The sequence below is a fragment of the Nomascus leucogenys genome, chromosome 4 (genome assembly GCF_006542625.1).
Source record: "Nomascus leucogenys isolate Asia chromosome 4, Asia_NLE_v1, whole genome shotgun sequence".
NCBI lineage: Eukaryota > Metazoa > Chordata > Mammalia > Primates > Hylobatidae > Nomascus > Nomascus leucogenys.
Genome location: NC_044384.1, coordinates 53,513,724 through 53,532,580, shown reverse-complemented (window position 1 = coordinate 53,532,580; position 18,857 = coordinate 53,513,724). Strand labels below are relative to the sequence as shown.

The following is an 18,857-nucleotide window of genomic DNA, read 5'->3' as shown; positions in this document are numbered from 1 at the left end:
GTCTCAAACTCCTGGCCTCAAGTGATGCACTTGCCCTGACCTCCCAAAGTGTTGGGATTACAGGTGTGAGCCACCAAGCCCGGCCTGAGATTTATTTTAAATGTAGTTCTTAATAAATTTTGTTTTTTGCTTCTTGAAAGCTTTGTAAAGACTATAAATCTTGGCTAGACAAACCTATTGTATATTTCTTTTGAAAATTTACCTTTTTTAAAAATTGTATATGTTTAAGGTATGCAACATGATGTTTTGATATATATATTATTTCTGTACATGAATCTTGCCTCCCTTACTCTACAAAGGGCCTTGGAGAGAAGGTTCATTATTTAGTCAATAGGAAATTGTTATTAAAATTATGAAATCTCGGCTGGGCGCAGTGGCTCATGCCTGTAATCCCAGCACTTTGGGAGGCCGAGGCAGGTGGATCACCTGAGGTCAGGAGTTTGAGACCAGCCTGGCCAATATGGTGAAATCTCTTCTCTACTAAAAATATAAAAATTAGCCAGGTGTGGTGGCGCACACCTGTAATCCCAGCTGCTTCGAAGGCTGAGGCAGGAGAATGGCTTGAACCTGGGAGGCGGAGGTTGCAGTAAGCTGACATTGCACCAGTGTACTCTAGCCCGGGCCACAGAGCAAGACTCTGTCTCAAAAAAAAAAAAAAAAGAAAGAAAGAAAGAAAAAAGAATTATGAAATCTCAGAAAGCCAGGCTATCAATAGATAATGAAATTCAGTTCTCATATGTCCAGATAGACACCAAGCTTTGGGAGCACAGAAGTTAGTTAATGCTCTTAGGCCTCACTTTCCTTATCTATAAGATTCTCATCTTACAAATGAGAATGTTAAACATGATGATCGTTGATGTTTCTATGAGTGCCAAGATGCTGTGTCTTTTAGCTACCAAATTATATGCCTTTGGTTTCTTACATCCTCTTTCAGGTAAAATATGTAGGTACACTAAAAAGAGTGAAGGTAGAAGTTAGCAAATATTTCATATTATATGCTTAAGACATGCTGAGGATATAACAGACAAATGGATTTGGATTTTTTGAACTACTATAATATACAGATTTCTCTCACCACGTAATTAGAATTATATTTTTCACATAAAAATTGTCCCTTTTTCCCAGTATAAAATGTGTATATTTCAACTATTATACAGCAAAAACAAGCATAGTTTATAAATATTAAAATACCTTCTTTACTACTGTTTTCAATGCTGCCTGTAAGATGTTAGAGCACACTTGAAATGGTTAGTTTTTCATTTGGGAAGATGTTTTTATTTCAGATGTCTAAAATACCTCATACTAACAAATTTTTAATTCAACTTTCGGGTGTCTTTTTAAAAGTAAACATTGAGCTTTTGATCTTCCCTTTTCAAGGTATGCTAGTTTTGAAAGGGGATATGATGACTTGTTTCTCTGAAATGGAATACTCTAGATGAAGAGACCTGTTGGAAAGGAACACATATCCCATAAAATATTAAAGACTTTTTAACCACAAAACATATGTGTGAATTTTATGGACAGATAGAAGCAGTTAGGAATTAATCAAATATTGCCTCCAGTTTTAAGATCTATTTACTTTAGAATGACAAAAGCAGTTCTAAAATATTTTGGTTTTAGGATACCTTTAAATTCCTAAAACTTGAGGACTCCCCAAGGCATTTTGTTTTTGTGGGGTCAACATTAAAACTGAAAAATGTTTAACATTTTTTTATTGAAAAAGATTTTTTTTGAGGTAGGGTCTTACGCTGTCACCCAGGCTGGAGTGCAGTGGCATGAATAAGGCTCCCTGCTTTCTTGACCCTCCTGGGATCAAGCAATCCTCCCGCGTCAACCTCCCAGGTAACTGGGACCACTGACATGTACTGCCACACCTGGCTAATTTTTTTATTTTTTTGTAGAGACAGGGTCTTGCTGTGTTGCTCAGGCTGATCTCAAACTCCTGAGCTCATGTAATCGTCCCACCTTGGCCTGGCGAAGTGCTAGGATTACAGGCATGAGCCACCGTGCCCAGCTTGTTTATTAAAAAATAACAGTAAACCCATTAAATGTTAACATAACTGACATTTAAGTGAAAACTGAGTTTCAAAACAACAACAAAATTGAATGAGAAGAGTGGCATTCCTGTACCAATTTTGCAAATCTCCTTAGTGGCCGACCTAATGGAAAACAGCTGGATTCTCATATCTTCTGCATTTAATCTGTTTTGTGGTATGTTATTTTTTTGGGAGTATTTGGAGAATATCTGGTCTTGTGAAGAGAGGTGGTTGGAATAGTGATTTTTTTTAAAAAATAGCTTTTCTCCAGATCATGGTGGATATTCTTTAGAGTCTACTGGTTTATCCTGCATGCTGAATGGATCTTTTACCCACATATGATTTTTGTAATGACATTCATTGTTCACTGGGAATATACTGGTTCACTGAGTTATGCAGATCTTTCAAATGTTTCCAAATTTATTATTTAAGATACCAAAATAACATGCTCATTAAATTCACCACCCTTATTAGAAAATTCTTGTACCAGGAAGCTATCAAGTTCAGAATAGTTGTTACACATTTTTCAAAATTGTAATTTTGGCTTGAGAGCTTTAATTTTTATCATTAGCAACAAACACTATCCATTGTTTTCCTTACTGTTAGAGGTTTAGTTTGTTTTTGAGAAAATAACTAACAAATACCCAAGTCTGAATAACCACAATTGCTTTGCCATTCTTTTCAGTAAAAATGGAAAAAAGTGGCTAGTTTAGCGACTCAATTACAGTGATTTTCCTAGATCCTCTGACTTTGATCTGCAACAAAAATGCTCTATGTGGCCGGGCGCGGTGGCTCACGCTTGTAATCCCAGCACTTTGGGAGGCCGAGGCGGGCGGATCACGAGGTCAGGAGATCAAGACCACGGTGAAACCCCGTCTCTACTAAAAATACAAAAAAATTAGCCGGGCGTGGTGGCGGGCGCCTGTAGTCCCAGCTACTCGGAGAGGCTGAGGCAGGAGAATGGCGTGAACCCAGGAGGCGGAGCTTGCAGTGAGCCGAGATCGCGCCACTGCACTCCAACCTGGGTGACAGAGTGAGACTCCGTCTCAAAAAAAAAAAAAAAAAAAAAAAAATAATGCTCTATGGTTCCTATTTTGTTATACACAATATTAAAGAGGTATCTACTGAAGAGTTGAGGTTTAGTAAAGTTAATTTTTACTGCTTCATCCAAGGATGTTTCAAAGTGAAATTGGGTCTTTTTTTTAATTTTTATTTTTTGGAGTAGGAGTCTTGCTCTCTTGCTCAGGCTAGAGTGCAGTGGCGTGATACTAGCTCACTGCAGCCTCAAACTTACGGGCTCAAGGGCTCCTTCCACTTCACCCTCCAAGTAGCTAGGACTAGAGGTGTGTGCCACCATGCCCAGTTAGTTTTAAAATATTTTTTTGTAGTGACAGGGTCTCACTATGTTGCCCAAGCTAGTCTCCCAACTTCTGGCCTCAAGCGATCCTGCACCCTTGACCCGCCAAAGTACTGGGATTACAGGTGTGAGCCACTGTGCTTGGCCTTCTGTTTTTTTTTTTTTTTTTTTTTCTCCAAGCACATAGCACTGTAGAATGTGATGATGGCTGTTTCACTTTGCCATTGCCTTTCTTACCAGTAGTTTTACCCATTGTTGGCTTTGCACCATGTGTGCAAACATTAGCTTAGTGAAAAAGGCTTTCTCTCCCAGATGTTAGTATTAATGGAAAATAATTTAGACTACACATACCCCTGAAATGCTTAATAGTGTAAGCAATGTGTAAAGGTTCCTCAGTTCTTTGAAACTGCTGTTATGGATTTACAATGTCATTCTGAAAATACTCTTGCAGATCCATAGCCAACATCATATTGAATGGGCAAAAGCTCGAACCATTTCCCTTGAGAATTGGAACAAGACAAGGTCTCACCATTCCTTTTTAACATAATACTGGAGGTTGTAGCCAGAGCAGTCAGGCAAGAGGAAGAAATAAAAGGCCTCCAAATAGGAAAAAAAGGAGTAAAACTCTGTCTTCACTGATATGATTCTATGCCTAGAAAATCCTAAAGACTCGGCCAAAAGGCTTCTAGAACTGATAAACGACTTTAGTAAAGTTTCACGGTACAAAATCAGTGTTCAAAAATCAGTAGCATTTCTATACACCAAAAACTTTCTAGCTAAGAGCCAAATCAAGAGCAGAGTCCCATTTACAATAGCCACACACAAAAATGAAGTACCTAGGAATACAGCTAACCAAGGAGGCGAAAGATGTCTACAAGGAGAAATACAAAACACTGTTGAAAATTCATGCTTATGGGCCGAAAGAATTGATATCATTAAAATAGCCATACTGCCCAAAGCAATTTACAGATTGAATGTTATTCCTGTCAAACTACCAATGTCATTTTTCACAGAATTAGAGAAAACTATTTTAAAATTCATATAGGACCGAAAAAGAGCCTGAATAGCCAAAACAATTCTAAGCAAACAAAACAAAACAAAACAAAAAAAACAACAAAGCCAAGTGACATCACATTACCTGACTTCAGACTATACTATAAGGCTACAGTGACCCAAATAGCATGGCACTGATACAAAAACAGACACATAGACCAATTGAATAGAATAGGGAACCCAGAAATAAAGCTGCACACCTACAACTATCTGATCTTTGACACTGTCGACAAAAATAAGTAATGGGGCCTGGCCACAGTGGCTCACGCCTTTTATAATCCTAGCACTTTGGGAGGCTGAGGCAGGTGGATCGCTTGCAGTCAGGAGATTGAGACCAGTATGGTCAACATGGCAAAACCCCATCTCTACTAAAAAAAATAAAAATTAGCCGGGTGTGGTGGTATATGCCTGTAGTCCCAGCTACTCAGGAGGCCGAGGCAGGGGAATTGCCTGAACCCGGGAGGGGGAGGTTGCAGTGGGCCGAGATCATGCCACTGCACTACAGCCTAGGTGACACAGTGAGACTCTATCTCAAAAAGTAGTGGGGAAAGGACTGATTCTACACATGGTGCTGGGATAACTCATTATCTATGTGCAGAAGAATGAAACTGGACCCCTACTTTTCACCATATATAAAAATTAACTTGAGATGGATTAAAGATTTAAATGTAAGACCTCAAACTGTAAAAGTCCTAGAAGAAAACCCAGGAAATACCCTTCTTGACATCAGCCTTGGCAAAGAATTTATGGCGAACTCTCCAAAAGCAATTGCAACAAAAACAAAAATTGACAAGTGGAACCTAACTAAGCTAAGGGCTTCTGCACAGCAGAAGATACTATTAACAGAGTAAACAGACCACCTACAGAAAGGAAGAAAATATTTGCAAACTATATATCTGACAAAGGTCTAATATACAGAATCAATAAGGAACTTAAAAATCAACAAGAAAAAACCCCATTAAAAAATAGGTAAACGACACGAACAGACACTTCTGAAAAGAAGACATACAAGCAGCCAACAAACATGAAAAGATGCTCATCATCACTAATCATCAGAGAAATGCAAATCAGAACCACAATGAGATACCATCTCATACTAGTCAAAATGTTTGTTATTAAGAAGTCAAAAAACAGATGCTGGTGGGGCTGCAAAGAGAAGGGAACACTTATATGCTGTTGGTGGGAATGTAAATTAGTTTAGCTACTGTGGTAAAGCAGTTTGAAGATTTCTTAAAGAACTAAAAATAGAACTACCATTTGACTCAGCAGTGCCATTACTGGGTATATATCCAAGGGAAAATAAATCATTCTATAAAAAAGACATATGCACCATGTTTATCGCAGCACTACTCAAAACAGCCAAGACATGGAATCAGCAGAGGTGTTAATTGATAGTGGGTTGGATAAATAAAAAGTGGTACATATATACCATGGAATACTACACAACCATCAAAAAGAACAAGATCATGTTTTTGTAGCAATGTGAATGGCCATTATCCTAAGCAAATTAATGCAGGAATAGAAAACCAGATACTACATGTTCTCATTTATAAGTGGGAGCTAAACGTTAAGTACACATGGACGTAAAGATGGGAACAATAGACACTGAGAACTACTAGAAAGTGGGAGTGAGGGGGTGTGTGGGCTGAAAAACTACCTCCCAGATAACTGTGCTCACTACCTGGGTGACGAGATCATCTGTACCCCAAACTTGTACCTCCTGAATCTAAAATAAAAGCTGAATTTTTTTTTTTTTTTTAAATCTAAGGTCATAGTTACCTTTCCTTGAGTGCTCCTTCCACAACTTCATGAAGAAAAAACCAGATGTTCTCTGTCACCACACAATTATAATCTTTATTAAGCATATAATATATTAGGCAAAATTTTAAAAACTATATACATTTGAAAAGAATAAGATAATTCAATCAGCTACATCTTACACATTATCACTGGCATCAAGTTATTTTGGAAATACTTCTACTAATTCTGGAAATGTTGTCCCTGGCTCTTGTGTGCAAAGAACACCAGCAGGCTAGCAGATGAATTTCCAAATTGTTTTGGAGAACTTAAACACCGAGGTCTCCAAATTGAGTAACTTTGTGTTCCCCACCCTAAGAAATTTAAGACACCTGTGCCTTCACTTCTTAATTGTTCTTAACAGATTGTAATAATGTAGTATTACTCAGCCCATCAGCTCTTCTCTTTGCTTCCTGGGATCTTTAAAAGAAAAAAAATCACCACTTCATTGTATTCTCTATGAATAAACATCTCTATCATTTATGCTTACACATTTCATAGCTGGCATGAAAAAAAGCCTATATTTAATTGACTATCATTTGTGAAAAGTTTGCTATATCTGCAATCATGAATTATATACTTTGTCTCTTTCAAAATATTTGTAGACTTAAAATTGTTTCTATTTCTCCCATCCCTCAGGATGCAAAAATCGAAGCAGAAGAATTTACTAGGAAACTGTATGTTGAACTCAAGTCTTCACCTCAGCCTCACCTGGTTCCTTTTCTTAAGGTAGAGTTATGTGTCACCTAGAAGAAATAATTTGGATTAGATTACTCTAAAATAATTAAAAACTGGAATATTTCAATATGACAGCAATTGAATGTGAAGATACTGACCATGTGGGAGAAACCTCTGAGTGCTTTTGTAAGCTGTAAAGCATGTTCATAATATTATTTTAATTTGGACACTTTGAAAAAAGAGAAGTAACATTTTATTCATGAACATAAGTTCATGCTTATATTGTTTAATGCTTGTATAAGAATATATAGACATACCACAGAGGTATTGCAGGTTTGGTTTCAGACCACCATAAGAAAGCTAATATCACAATAAAGTGAGTCACATGAAATTTTTGGTTTCCAAATGCATATAAAACTTTTTATGGTATACTTTATTAGCTATACAATAGCATTATATTTGAAAAAACAATTACATATGTTAATTAAAAAATATTTTATTGCTAAAAAGTGCTGACAATCATCTGAACCTTCAGCAAGTTATATTTTTGATGGTAAAGAATCTTACCTCAATGTTGATGGCTTTTTGCTGGTCAAGGTGGTGGTCACTGAAGGTGGTCACATCCAGCTGTGGCAATGTCTTAAATTAAGACAGCAGTGCAATTTGTGTCATCAGTTGATTCTTCCCTTCACAAAAGGTTTCTCTGTAGTATGCAGTGCTGTCTGATAGCATTTCACATACAGCAGAACTTCTTTCAAAATTGGAGTCAGTTCTCTCATATCCTGCCATTGCTTTGTTAACTAAGTTGTTGTCATATTCTAAATTCTTTGTTACCATCCTAACAACATTTATAGCATTTGACCAGGAGTAGACTCCATCTCAAGAAACCACTTTCTTTGCTCATCTGTAAGAAGCAACTCCTCATCTCTTCCAGTTTTATCGTGAGATTGCAGCAATTCGGTCACATCTTCAGGCTCCACTTTTAACTGTGGTTCTCTTGCTATTTCCACCATATCTGCAGTGACTTCCTACACTGAAATTCTGAACCCCTCAAAGTCATCCATGAGGATGGGGATCCACTTCTTATGAACTCCTGTTAGTGTTGATATTTTGATCTCCTGCCTGACTCACAAATATACTTAATGGCATCTAGAATGGTGACTCTTTTCCAGAAGGTTTTCAGTTGACTTTGCCCCCAGATTCATCAGAGGAATCACTGTCTATGGCAGCTGTAGTCTTACAAAATATATTTCTTAAACAATAATTGAAAGTAAGAATTACTCCTTGATATATGTGGGCTGCAGAATGGATGTTGTGTTAGCAGACAGGAAAACAATATTTATCTACTTGTACATCTCTATCAGAACTTTTGGGTGATGAAGTGTATTGTCAATGAGTGGTAATATTTTGAAAAGAATCTTTTTTTTTTTTTTCCTCTGAGCAGTAGTTCTCAACAGTGGGCTTAAAATATTCAGTAAACCATGCTATGAACAGATGTGCTGTCATCCATGTTTTGTTCATTGATAGAGCACAAGCAGAGTAGATTCAGCATAATTCTTAAGAGCCCTAGGATTTTTGGAACAGTAAATGAGCATTGGCTTCCACTTGAAGTCACCACCTGCATTAGCCCCTAACAAGAAAGTCAGCCTGTCCTTTGAAGCCTTGAAGCCATGCATTTTTTCCTCAGCCAAAAGCTATGAAAGACCTAGCTTCCTCCAATAGAAGGTTGTTTTGTCTCCATTGAAAATCTGTTGTTGGCCAGGCGTGGTGGCTCACGCCTGTAATCCCAGCACTTTGGGAGGCCGAGGCGGGCAGATCACTTGGGGTCAGGAGTTCGAGACCAGCCTGGCCAACATGGAGAAACCCTGACTCTACTAAAAAAAAATAAAAAAATTAGCTGGGCGTGGTGGCACACGCCTATAGTCCCAGCTACTTGGGAGGCTGAGGCAGGAGAATTGCTTGAACCCAGGAGGCAGAGGTTGCAGTGAGCCAAGATCGTGCATTGCACTGTAGCCTGGGTGACAAGAGCGAGACTCTGTCTCAAAAAAAAAAAAAAAAAAAAAAAAAAATTCTTAGCTAGATCTTCTGTATGATTTGCTGCAGTTTCTACATCAGTACTTGCAGCTTTACCTTGCACTTTTATGTTAGTTATCAAGAGAGCTTCTTTTCCTTAAACTTCATGTGCCAGCCTCTCCTAACTTCATACTTTTCTTCTGCAGCTTCCTCACTTTTCAGCCTTCATAGAATTGAAGAGTTAGTGCTATACTCTGGTTTAGACTTTTGCTTAAGGGAATGTTGTAGCTGGTTTGATCTTCTGTCCACACCACTCAAACTTTCTCCATGTCAGCGATAAGACTGTTTCGTTTTCTTATCATTTATGTGTCACATGGAGTAGCCCTTTGAAGTTCCTTCAAGAATTTTTCCTTTGCATTCACAACTTGGCTGTTTGGCATAAGAGCCCTAGCTTTCCATCTCTGTTGGCTGAACAAATGAAAACTCCAGGAATGAAAAGGCACAACCTACTAGTTTTTAGTTTGAACTGCCTTTACTCTTTAAGTAGGATACAAAGATAGACGCTGACAGTCAGAAAGTATGCTTGGCTGGGCGTGGTGACTCACACCTGTAATCCCAGCACTTTGGGAGGCTGAGGTTGGCAGATCACCTGAGGTGGGGAGATGGAGACCAGCCTGGCCAACATGGCTGTCTCTGCTAAAAAATACAAAAATTAGCCAGTGGTGGCATGTGCTTGTAGTCCCAGCTACTCAGGAGGCTGAGGCAGGAGAATCTCTTGAGTTCAGGAGGCAGAGGTTGCGGAGAGCCGAGATCACACCACTGCACTCCAGCCTGGACAACAGAGTAAGACTCTGTCTCAATAAAAAAAAAGAAAATACACTAGCTCAATTCTTTCAGATCATAAAATTCACTTTGTATTTAATTTTGTTTTGATGTAAATATATTTCTTTATTTTTATTTAAAAAAATTTTTTTTGAGATGAGGTTTTGCTCTATCACCCAGGCTGGGGTGTAGTGGTGTGATCACAGTTCACTGCAACCTCACCCTCCTGGGTCCAAGTGATCCTCCCACCTCAGCCCTTGCGGTAACTGGGACTACAGGCATGCACCACCACGCCCTGCTAATTTAATTTTTGTATTTTTTGTAGAGACGGGGTTTTACCATGTTGCCCAGGCTTTTAAAGACTATTTCTTCCTTTCCTTTTTTTTTTTGTTTTTTTTTGAGACGGGGTCTTGCTCTGTCACCCAGGCTGGAATGCAGTGGCGTGATCTCAGCTCACTGCAACCTCTGCCTCCCGAGTAGCTGGGACTACAGGTGTGTGCCAGCACGCCTGACTAATTTTTGTATTTTTTGTATAGATGGGGTTTTACCATGTTGCCTAGGCTGGTCTCAAACTCCTGGCCTCAAGTGATTGCTTGCTTTGGCCTCCCAGAGTGCATGAGCCACTGCACCTATTTCTATCCAAAGTTTGAAAGTTACTTAAATAAGACACCTAGATTCTGCTGTGGTTTAAATAAACTTATAGATACTAAAGTTATTAATGATCTATTATAGGGTTTAGATGATTATAGAAAAGTATAATACAGTGTTTACTAAATTGATATTGAGGGAATACAAATAAGTTTAATACTGAGATATAGTAATTTCATATTGGAAAACAAGCACTTTGGGGCTTCAAATTGATTGTATCCTGGATATTGGCAGGATATAAGTAAGTGATACCAGCTGTCTTCAACTGAAATACTTGATACACTTTTGATTGGTTTTAAATTGTAAAGGCATGAAATACCACATTTTGTTTCACAAGTAGCTGATTTGTTAGCAGTGTTTTTTTCCATTCCTCTGCGTTTCCAGAAAAGCGTGGTTGCCTTACGACAACTTCTGCCTAACTCCCAGAGCTTCATCCAGCAATGTGTTCAGCAGACTTCTAGTGACATAGTCATTGCTACCTGTACTACAACAGTAACAACTTCTCCTGTGGTGACAACAACAGTGTCCTCAAGCCAGTCTGAAAAATCAATTATTGTTTCTGGAGCAACAGCACCCAGAACTGTGTCAGTGCAAACTTTGAACCCACTTGCTGGTCCAGTGGGAGCAAAAGCTGGAGTTGTGACACTTCATTCTGTGGGCCCAGCTGCTGCAACAGGAGGAACAACAGCTGGAACTGTTTTGCTTCAGACTTCAAAACCACTTGTGACATCTGTAGCAAACACAGTGACCACGGTCTCACTGCAACCTGAAAAGCCAGTTGTCTCTGGAACAGCAGTAACACTGTCTCTTCCAGCAGTAACTTTTGGAGAAACTTCAGGTGCAGCTGTTTGTCTTCCATCTGTGAAACCTGTTGTTACTTCTGCTGGGACCACATCTGACAAGCCTGTTATTGGGACTCCAATTCAAATCAAACTTGCCCAGCCGGGCCCTGTCCTTTCACAACCAGCTGGGATTCCACAGGCAGTTCAAGTCAAGCAACTAGTGAGTAACATTTTGTTTCTTCCTTAGTTACTTATTTTGAAAATTTTGAACATTCAGAAAACTGGTAAGACTAGTAAAAAACTAGTAAGGCTATATACTGTTTATGGGTTTGACCAATTAATTTTTTTTTTTTTACCTCATTTGCTTTGTTTTCCTCTTTCTACTCACACCTACAAACACACATATAAGTCCTTTTTTTTTAAGACAGAGTCTCACTCTGTCGCCCAGGCTGGAGTGCAGTGGCACGATCTCGGCTCACCGTAACCTCCGCCTCCCAGGTTCAAACATTTCTCATGCCTTACCCTCCTGGGTAGCTGGAATTACAGGTGTGCACCACCACACCTTTCTAATTTTTGTATTTTTGTTAGAGGTGGAGTTTCTCCATGTTGGCCAGACTAGTTTTGAACTCCTGGCCTTAAATGATCCACCTTCCTCGGCCTCCCAAAGCACTGGGATTACAGACAGGCGTGAGCCACCACGCCCAGCAGCAAACACACACATAAGTCTTTACTGAACCATCTGAGAGTGGTTGCAAAAATTATGACAATGCACGGTGTATGTATCTCCTAAAAGGTTTTTTTTTTTTATAAAACATAACCACAACATACCTGTTGTCACACACAGGAAATTAATATTGGTACAGTATTTCTGTAGTTGTCCCAATAATGTCTTTTTATTTTTATTTTTTTGTAGAGAGAGGGTCTTGCAATGTTGCCCAAGCTGGTCTCAAACTCTTGGCCTCAAGTGTTCCTCTCGACTTAGACCTCCCAAAGTGTTAGGATTACAGGCATGAGCCACTGTACCTGGCTCATTTAATCTAGAATACTTCTCTAGCTTTTTATGGTTGTTTATTATATTGTAATGTTTCAAGTGCCCAGAATATTTGCAGAATAGTCCTTTGTTTTGTCTGATTGTTGTGTTTTTTTGCTAAACTTGGTAGGTTGGGAGGTTCTTGGGTGAAAGAAGGAAATTTTAGCTGTTTGTCGATTAGTGTTTAGAATGTTCTTCTTTATTTAAGAAAAGGTAAGTTTTACTAGAAAACTATGAAAGTATTGTCAACTCATGGGAGATACTACATGGTGCATTAATTAAAAATCATAACGTTTTTAGTAAAGTTCTTCCCTATCTTCTACGATAAAAGAGCTTGCTGTTCTTTTGGTGAATGTCCTTGTTCTCTTTTGTAATGCTTTGCATTAGAGGCTGTGTTTTAAATCTCTGTTTTGGTTCATTCTGCTTCTTGTGTAGCCTTTCCAGCCCTGTTTGTGTTATCAGAATAAGAGGTATCTGAGTGATTGTCGTCTGAGGCAACAGGGCAGCTTTGGACATAGAATGAAAGGGGTTGATGCATGACCAGAATTGGAGAGTAGTCGAACTCTTGAGCAGATAAATGATGGTCGTTTCCTGGGCACTAATCTTTTCTCATCCCTTCCCACTCTGCATCTCATTTTCAAATGGAGAAATGTAACTGCCTTGCAGGATTTCTCTTGGGTACCTGAATTTAATCTCAGAGATGAAACAACATTTTTGGAAGCAATGATTCTTAAACATTGTTCTGGGCAGCCAGGTTTGAGAACCACTGGAATAGAGGAATTGCCCCAAGGAAAGGCCTCTTTTTGGTAGCACTGAACAGAATTGAAATCCTCTTTATGTGTCATAGTTGTTTCTTTAATCAACGCTAATCTTTATTGAGCATCTATAGCATATAGGGCCCTGGGGTGAAATAATACTTTATAGCTACATAGTTTTAAAAGCATGTCATTATGTGCTATGGATTTTAAAATAATTTTATGATAAAAAGGTAGGGAGAAAACTAAGAATCCAGAAATTCTGAGCTGACTCATTCAGTAACAGTCAAGTGGCCACACGTGGCGGCTCATGCCTGTAATCTCAGCACTTTGGGAGGCCGAGGCAGGTGGATCACGTGAGGTCAGGAGTTTGAGACCGGCCTGCCCAATATGGCAAAGCCCCGTCTCTACTAAAAATACAAAAATTAGCCAGGTGTGGTGGTGGTCACCTGTAATCCCAGCTACTTGGGAGGCTGAGGCAGGAGAATGGCTTGAACCTGGGAGGCAGAGGTTGCAGTGAGCCAAGATCACACCACAGCACTACAGCCTGGGCGATGAGCAAAACACCATCTCAAAAAAACAAAAACAAAACAAAAAACAGTCAAGTAATGGATCTCAGACTAGAACTCAGATGACTTTTGCATTAGGGGTATGCTGCTCTTAGAAAGAACATCTAGGTTTCTGGAATGTCCTGAAGCAGGAAGCTGTCTCATGATAATATCTTGACAGCATTTTTGTTTTGTAGGTTTGACTTGTTATACATTATAAATCATTTCAATAAAGAAATAATGCAACAAAATCTGATGGTAAATTTTAGGGTTTTTTACTTCCTACCTTCATTTTTAATAATTTCATTTTCCCTGTGAATTCTGCTTTCTTGTTTGTCCTTTGTTTCAAGTTTAGCCAGTAAATTTTATATTAGTATTTACACCTACCTATTTAAAATGGCAAGAGCCAGAGTGGCCAGACCCTGAAGATAGATTGTAATTTATTTCACTACAGATTTACGTAGAGCAAAACAACATAAACCATTCTATGTGGTAATGCCATAGAGAAGATTGAACTAGGGCATTCTTTCAGATAAACTAAGTTAGAAAATTAATATTATTCAAGTTTGAAAGTAATTAAAGAACACCATCAGTGAATCCATTATAAACCATAGTGCAATTTAATCCTAGTTCTAAGTGAAGAGGAAAACACTCAAGTTGCTATAAAATAACGTATTCCATGCAGCTTTTAAGAAGTATGGCAAATAATCATTTAAAATATAAGAATTACTACACTGAATCAAATCTGGGTTCATCTAACTCCATATGGTCTGAAGAATACACGCTTATTTCCTTTAATAATCATGGATTTAAAAATTCCTTTTTAATGTTTATTTCTCATTTGCATTTTTTTTTTTTTTAAGACAATGTCTTACTTCTGTCACCCAGGTTAGAGTGCAGTGGCATGATCATGGCTCACTGCAGTCTTGACTTTCCAGGCTCAGATGATCCTCCCACCCCTGCCTCCTGACTAGTTGTGACTGCAGGTGCAGGCCTTCACACCCGACTAATTTTTTTGTGTTTTTAGTAGAGATGGGGTTTCGCTGTGTTGCCCAGGCTAGTCTCGAACGCCTGAGCTCAAGTGATCCGCTTAGTACTATGATTTTATGTGGTGCTTTCTTTGAAAGAACATTAATGAATTCTCTTACATTATCACTCATTTTGTTTTTCTCAGCAGATGTTCAGGAGTATGCCTCCCGTATTTTTGTTAGACTAGACACATATATTGTTCCAGGTGCTAGAGTCATTAAGATGAGAAGTGATGGGGATTGAAGGTTGTTAAGTCCCGACTCAAAACTTTGTGTTATATTTTTGTGTACCCATCAAAAATGGTATGAAGACTAACTGGTGTCAGCCTAAATAACAGAAAGACTTTTTAAAAGAATAAGACATTCAATTGGTAATGGAGCATTGCAATGGGAATACAGGTGCCATAGTAAACTATGTGTGTTCAGGGAGGTAAAGGAAGACAAAAGTTTTTTTATTTTTAATTTTTAAAGACTCAGGGTTTCATTTTGTTGCCTAGCCTGGAGTGCAGTGGTGCCATCATGGCTCACTGTGGCCTCGATCTCCTGGGCTCAAGCAATCCTCCTGCCTCAGCCTCCTGAGTAGCTAGGACTACAGGTGCATGCCATCATGCCTGGCTAATTAGAAAACTTTTTATTTTGGTTAGAGACAGGGTCTTGCTATATTGCCCAGTCAGGTCTCAAAATCCTGGCCTCAAGCAGTCTTCCTGAGTAAAGGAGGACGGGTTTTAAAAGGAAAAATGAGAATTACATAGTTGTTTTGAAATGATTATCCTTGACTACAAAGCTCAGTAACAAGGGCGACACCAGTCCGAGTTTAAATAGGAGTTGCTGAGCAGATGATGTCTTTGCAGAAGTATTTTTTGTGTACTGTTGCTATGGCCTTTGTGCAAGGTTGTGGTTTTGGCAGTCTATTGGGATAGTTTTTGTGATTAGGCATACAAGCATGAGAACCCTCTCTTCTTAGTCTTCCCTAGGTCTATTTGTTAGAGCTTTGTTTTTTGTTTTCTTTCAAACACAAGTGACTTCATTTTGATTCTGACAACTTTCACAGTGGTAAACAATTTTTGAATATTACTGGCTTTCGTAATTAAAATACAGGAATACCTAATAAGGAGCATCAAGGAGGACAGTGCAGATAATAAGGAAATAAGCTGGGAGTGTTTCTCTTGAGTTTCAGTCTGAATGCATAAAATGAGACCTGTATATTACTTTGTATAATTTAAGCCTGATCCCTAGAACTACAGTACATGAATATGATCTCAGCTTCATTGAAATCTATCATTTTTAAAGGAGTTCTTGTCTATTCTCAAAGAATAAGGGCAATTGAATTATTCTAACTAACATTTCTTCTCTAGGGGCATTAGTTGCTATAGGATTACTTACCAGGACATGTTGTGTTTCTTGTTACTTTTTAAAAGTAATACACATAAGTTGAATAAATTGAACTCCAAAAATTCTGTTTAGAAGTCTGTCTTTTGGCAAGACCATGGCACATTTATATTTGCCATTTATCAGTTTAAGTTCACTATCAATAGCTGGCTCAAATACATGATGACTGTTTTTCTACCTGTTTTGTTTTGTTTTGTCTTGTTTGTTTGAGACAGGGTCTCACTCTGTCACCCAGGCTGGAGTGCAGTGGTGCGATCTCGGCTCACTGCAGCCTCCGCCTCCTGCTTTCAAGCGATGGTCTAAGAAAATACTTTAGACCGGGCGTGGTGGCTCACGCCCTGTGTGATCCCCGCTGGGATTACGCCTGTGATCCCAGCACTTTGGGAGGTGAGGTGGGCGGATTGCTTGAGGTCAGGAGTTTGAGACCAGCCTGGCCAACATAGTGAAACCTAGTCTCTATTAAAAATACAAAAATTAGCCAGGCGTGTTGGTGCATGTCTGAAATCCCAGCTACTCAGGAGGCTGAGGCACGAGAATCACTTGAACCTGGGAGGCAGAGGTTGCAGTGAGCTGAGATGGCACCATTGCACTCCAGCCTGGGTGACAGAGCAAGACTCTATCTCAAAAAAAAAAAAAAAGAAAATACTTTGTTAAAATGGCACATAAAAAGTCCTTATCTTTTAAAGATATATTTTGATATATTTATAGATACAACGATATATCTGAGATTTGCCTTAAAATAATTGAGGGTGGCAGGGAAGTGGGTAGGGGTGTAGATGGAAACAAGATTGATCAAGAATTAATCACTGTTGAAGCTGGGTAATGGTATAGATGGTTTTGTTTTATCTTGTCTGTTTTTATACATGCTTTAAATTTTTCACTATAAGTTAACAATTGGAAATCGGATTTATAGGGAGATTTAAATTGAGTATGGTGAAATAAAACTTAAATTCCACTCTAAAAATAATGTATGTGAGATAGTAATGTTTTTCACTTTTGAACAAGATAATTTTGCTTCGTACAAATTTAAAGTAGGCATTCTTGTTAAGATAAAGGTATATTTATGGCTGGGTGAACACAATCTGTTGTTTAAAACTGAAATCTTATCCTTTTCTAAAGCCTTAAGTTGAACAACTATATTGATAGTTCTCATTGTTTCAGGTAGTTCAGCAGCCTTCAGGAGGCAATGAAAAACAAGTGACCACAATTTCACATTCCTCAGCATTGACCATTCAGAAATGTGGACAGAAGACGATGTCAGTGAACACCGTAATACCTACTAGTCAGTTTCCTCCAGGTAGATGCTGGTCCATCTCAGTCCCATCACACTGGGTTAGAACATGAAGGGGTTTTGTGTAACTTTTTTGTTGCTGTGTTAAGAGAGGTTTGGTCTTTAAAGTTGGCCCCCATTGAGAGAAAACAGAAAGATAATGATGAGATTTCTCTCCCCAGACGGAGTCTTGCTCTGTTGCCCAGGCTGGAGTACAGTGGCACGATCTCAGCTCACTGCAACCTCCACCTCCCAGGTTTAAGCATTTCTCATGTTATCAGCCTCCCGAGTAGCTGGGATTACAGGCATGCACCACCACAGCTGGCTAATTTTTTGTTTTTAGTAGAGATTAGGTTTTACCATGTTGGCCAGGCTGGTCTCAAACTCCTGACCTCAAGTGGTCGATCCACTCACCTTGGCTTCCCAAAGTGCTGGGATTACAGGTGTGAGCCACTGCGCCCAGCTATGATTACATTTCTTTTTACATACATAGAAACTTTTTAGGGTTATATGTTGTTTTGGAATAAAAAAAGCAACTATCATGGTATTCTGTAATTTGATAAAACAACCTACTAGTAAATAAGGACTTATTTAACTTATAAAATTTGCTATAGATTATTTCTTCTTAAAATGTAGTTCTTTCTCTATGTACACACTTGTATGCATGTACATGCATGCATATGTATGGAAATCAGTCTTACCCAAGTCAGGTAGACTGGGAAATCAGTCTTACCAATGTCAGGTAGAGCTTTATGTATTTTTAAAAAACACCAATATAAGCAATGTATTGTTAACATGTTTCAGGTGCCTTTTACTCATGATATTTTTATAATACTGCTAACATAGACTATCTAAAAAGACTATCTAAACAGAAATGGAAAGATTCTTATTTTATAAGATTATTTCTTATTCAGGGAATAAATTCATTGTCATGTTTGAATTTAAGCATAGTTCCAGGGCAGCTTGGAATTTTCTTTGATTATTCTATATATATAAAAAACTGTTGTCCTGGATTTTTCCTAATGTGGCATGATTGCTTCTTTTGTATTCTATTTTTTCTTGTTTTGTTTTTATAGCTTCCATTCTAAAGCAAATTACTCTGCCTGGAAATAAAATTCTGTCGCTTCAAGCATCTCCTACTCAGAAAAATAAAATAAAAGAGAATGGAACATCATGCTTCCGGTAAGAGAATAAATAGTTAAATTTGGTTTAAGGAAGTAATTTTTTTTAAAAAAGGAGAGATGACAGAATAATACCTTAATAAAATAGATATACTGATGCCTTTTTACAAAGCTAACAGTACTTTATTGAGTATAATTTATAAACAATAAAGTACACAACTATTAAATGTATAGCTCAGTGAATTTTGTCAAATATATATACCTGTGTAATCATCATGCTGATCAAGATACTGAACATATTCATCACCTTTATGCACCTTTGAAATCAATTACCCTTATCCCCTGCCTCTGGCAGCTACTGTTCTTACGTCCATCACGATAGATCATTTTTGGCTATTCTTGAACTTCACATAAATGGAGTTTTACATTATTATGTACCCTTTTGCATCAGACTTTTTTACTCAGCATGTTTTTTAGATCATCTGTGTCATTTGGAATATTAGACGATGGTTCTTTTGCATTGCTGAGAA

The 18,857-nt window shown here is 38.3% G+C and overlaps 1 protein-coding gene across 1 annotated transcript in view; it reads left to right on the top strand.

Annotated features, from left to right (window-relative positions):
• The window catches only part of TAF4B (TATA-box binding protein associated factor 4b), a 167,913-nt gene that overhangs the window by 47,291 nt on the left and 101,765 nt on the right, over positions 1-18,857 (top strand). Inside the window, exons 6-9 of the mRNA XM_003261982.4 lie at positions 6,883-6,972; positions 10,789-11,406; positions 17,098-17,233; positions 18,283-18,388. Coding sequence (XP_003262030.1) covers positions 6,883-6,972; positions 10,789-11,406; positions 17,098-17,233; positions 18,283-18,388 — 950 coding nt within the window. The remainder of the gene's footprint in view (positions 1-6,882; positions 6,973-10,788; positions 11,407-17,097; positions 17,234-18,282; positions 18,389-18,857) is intronic.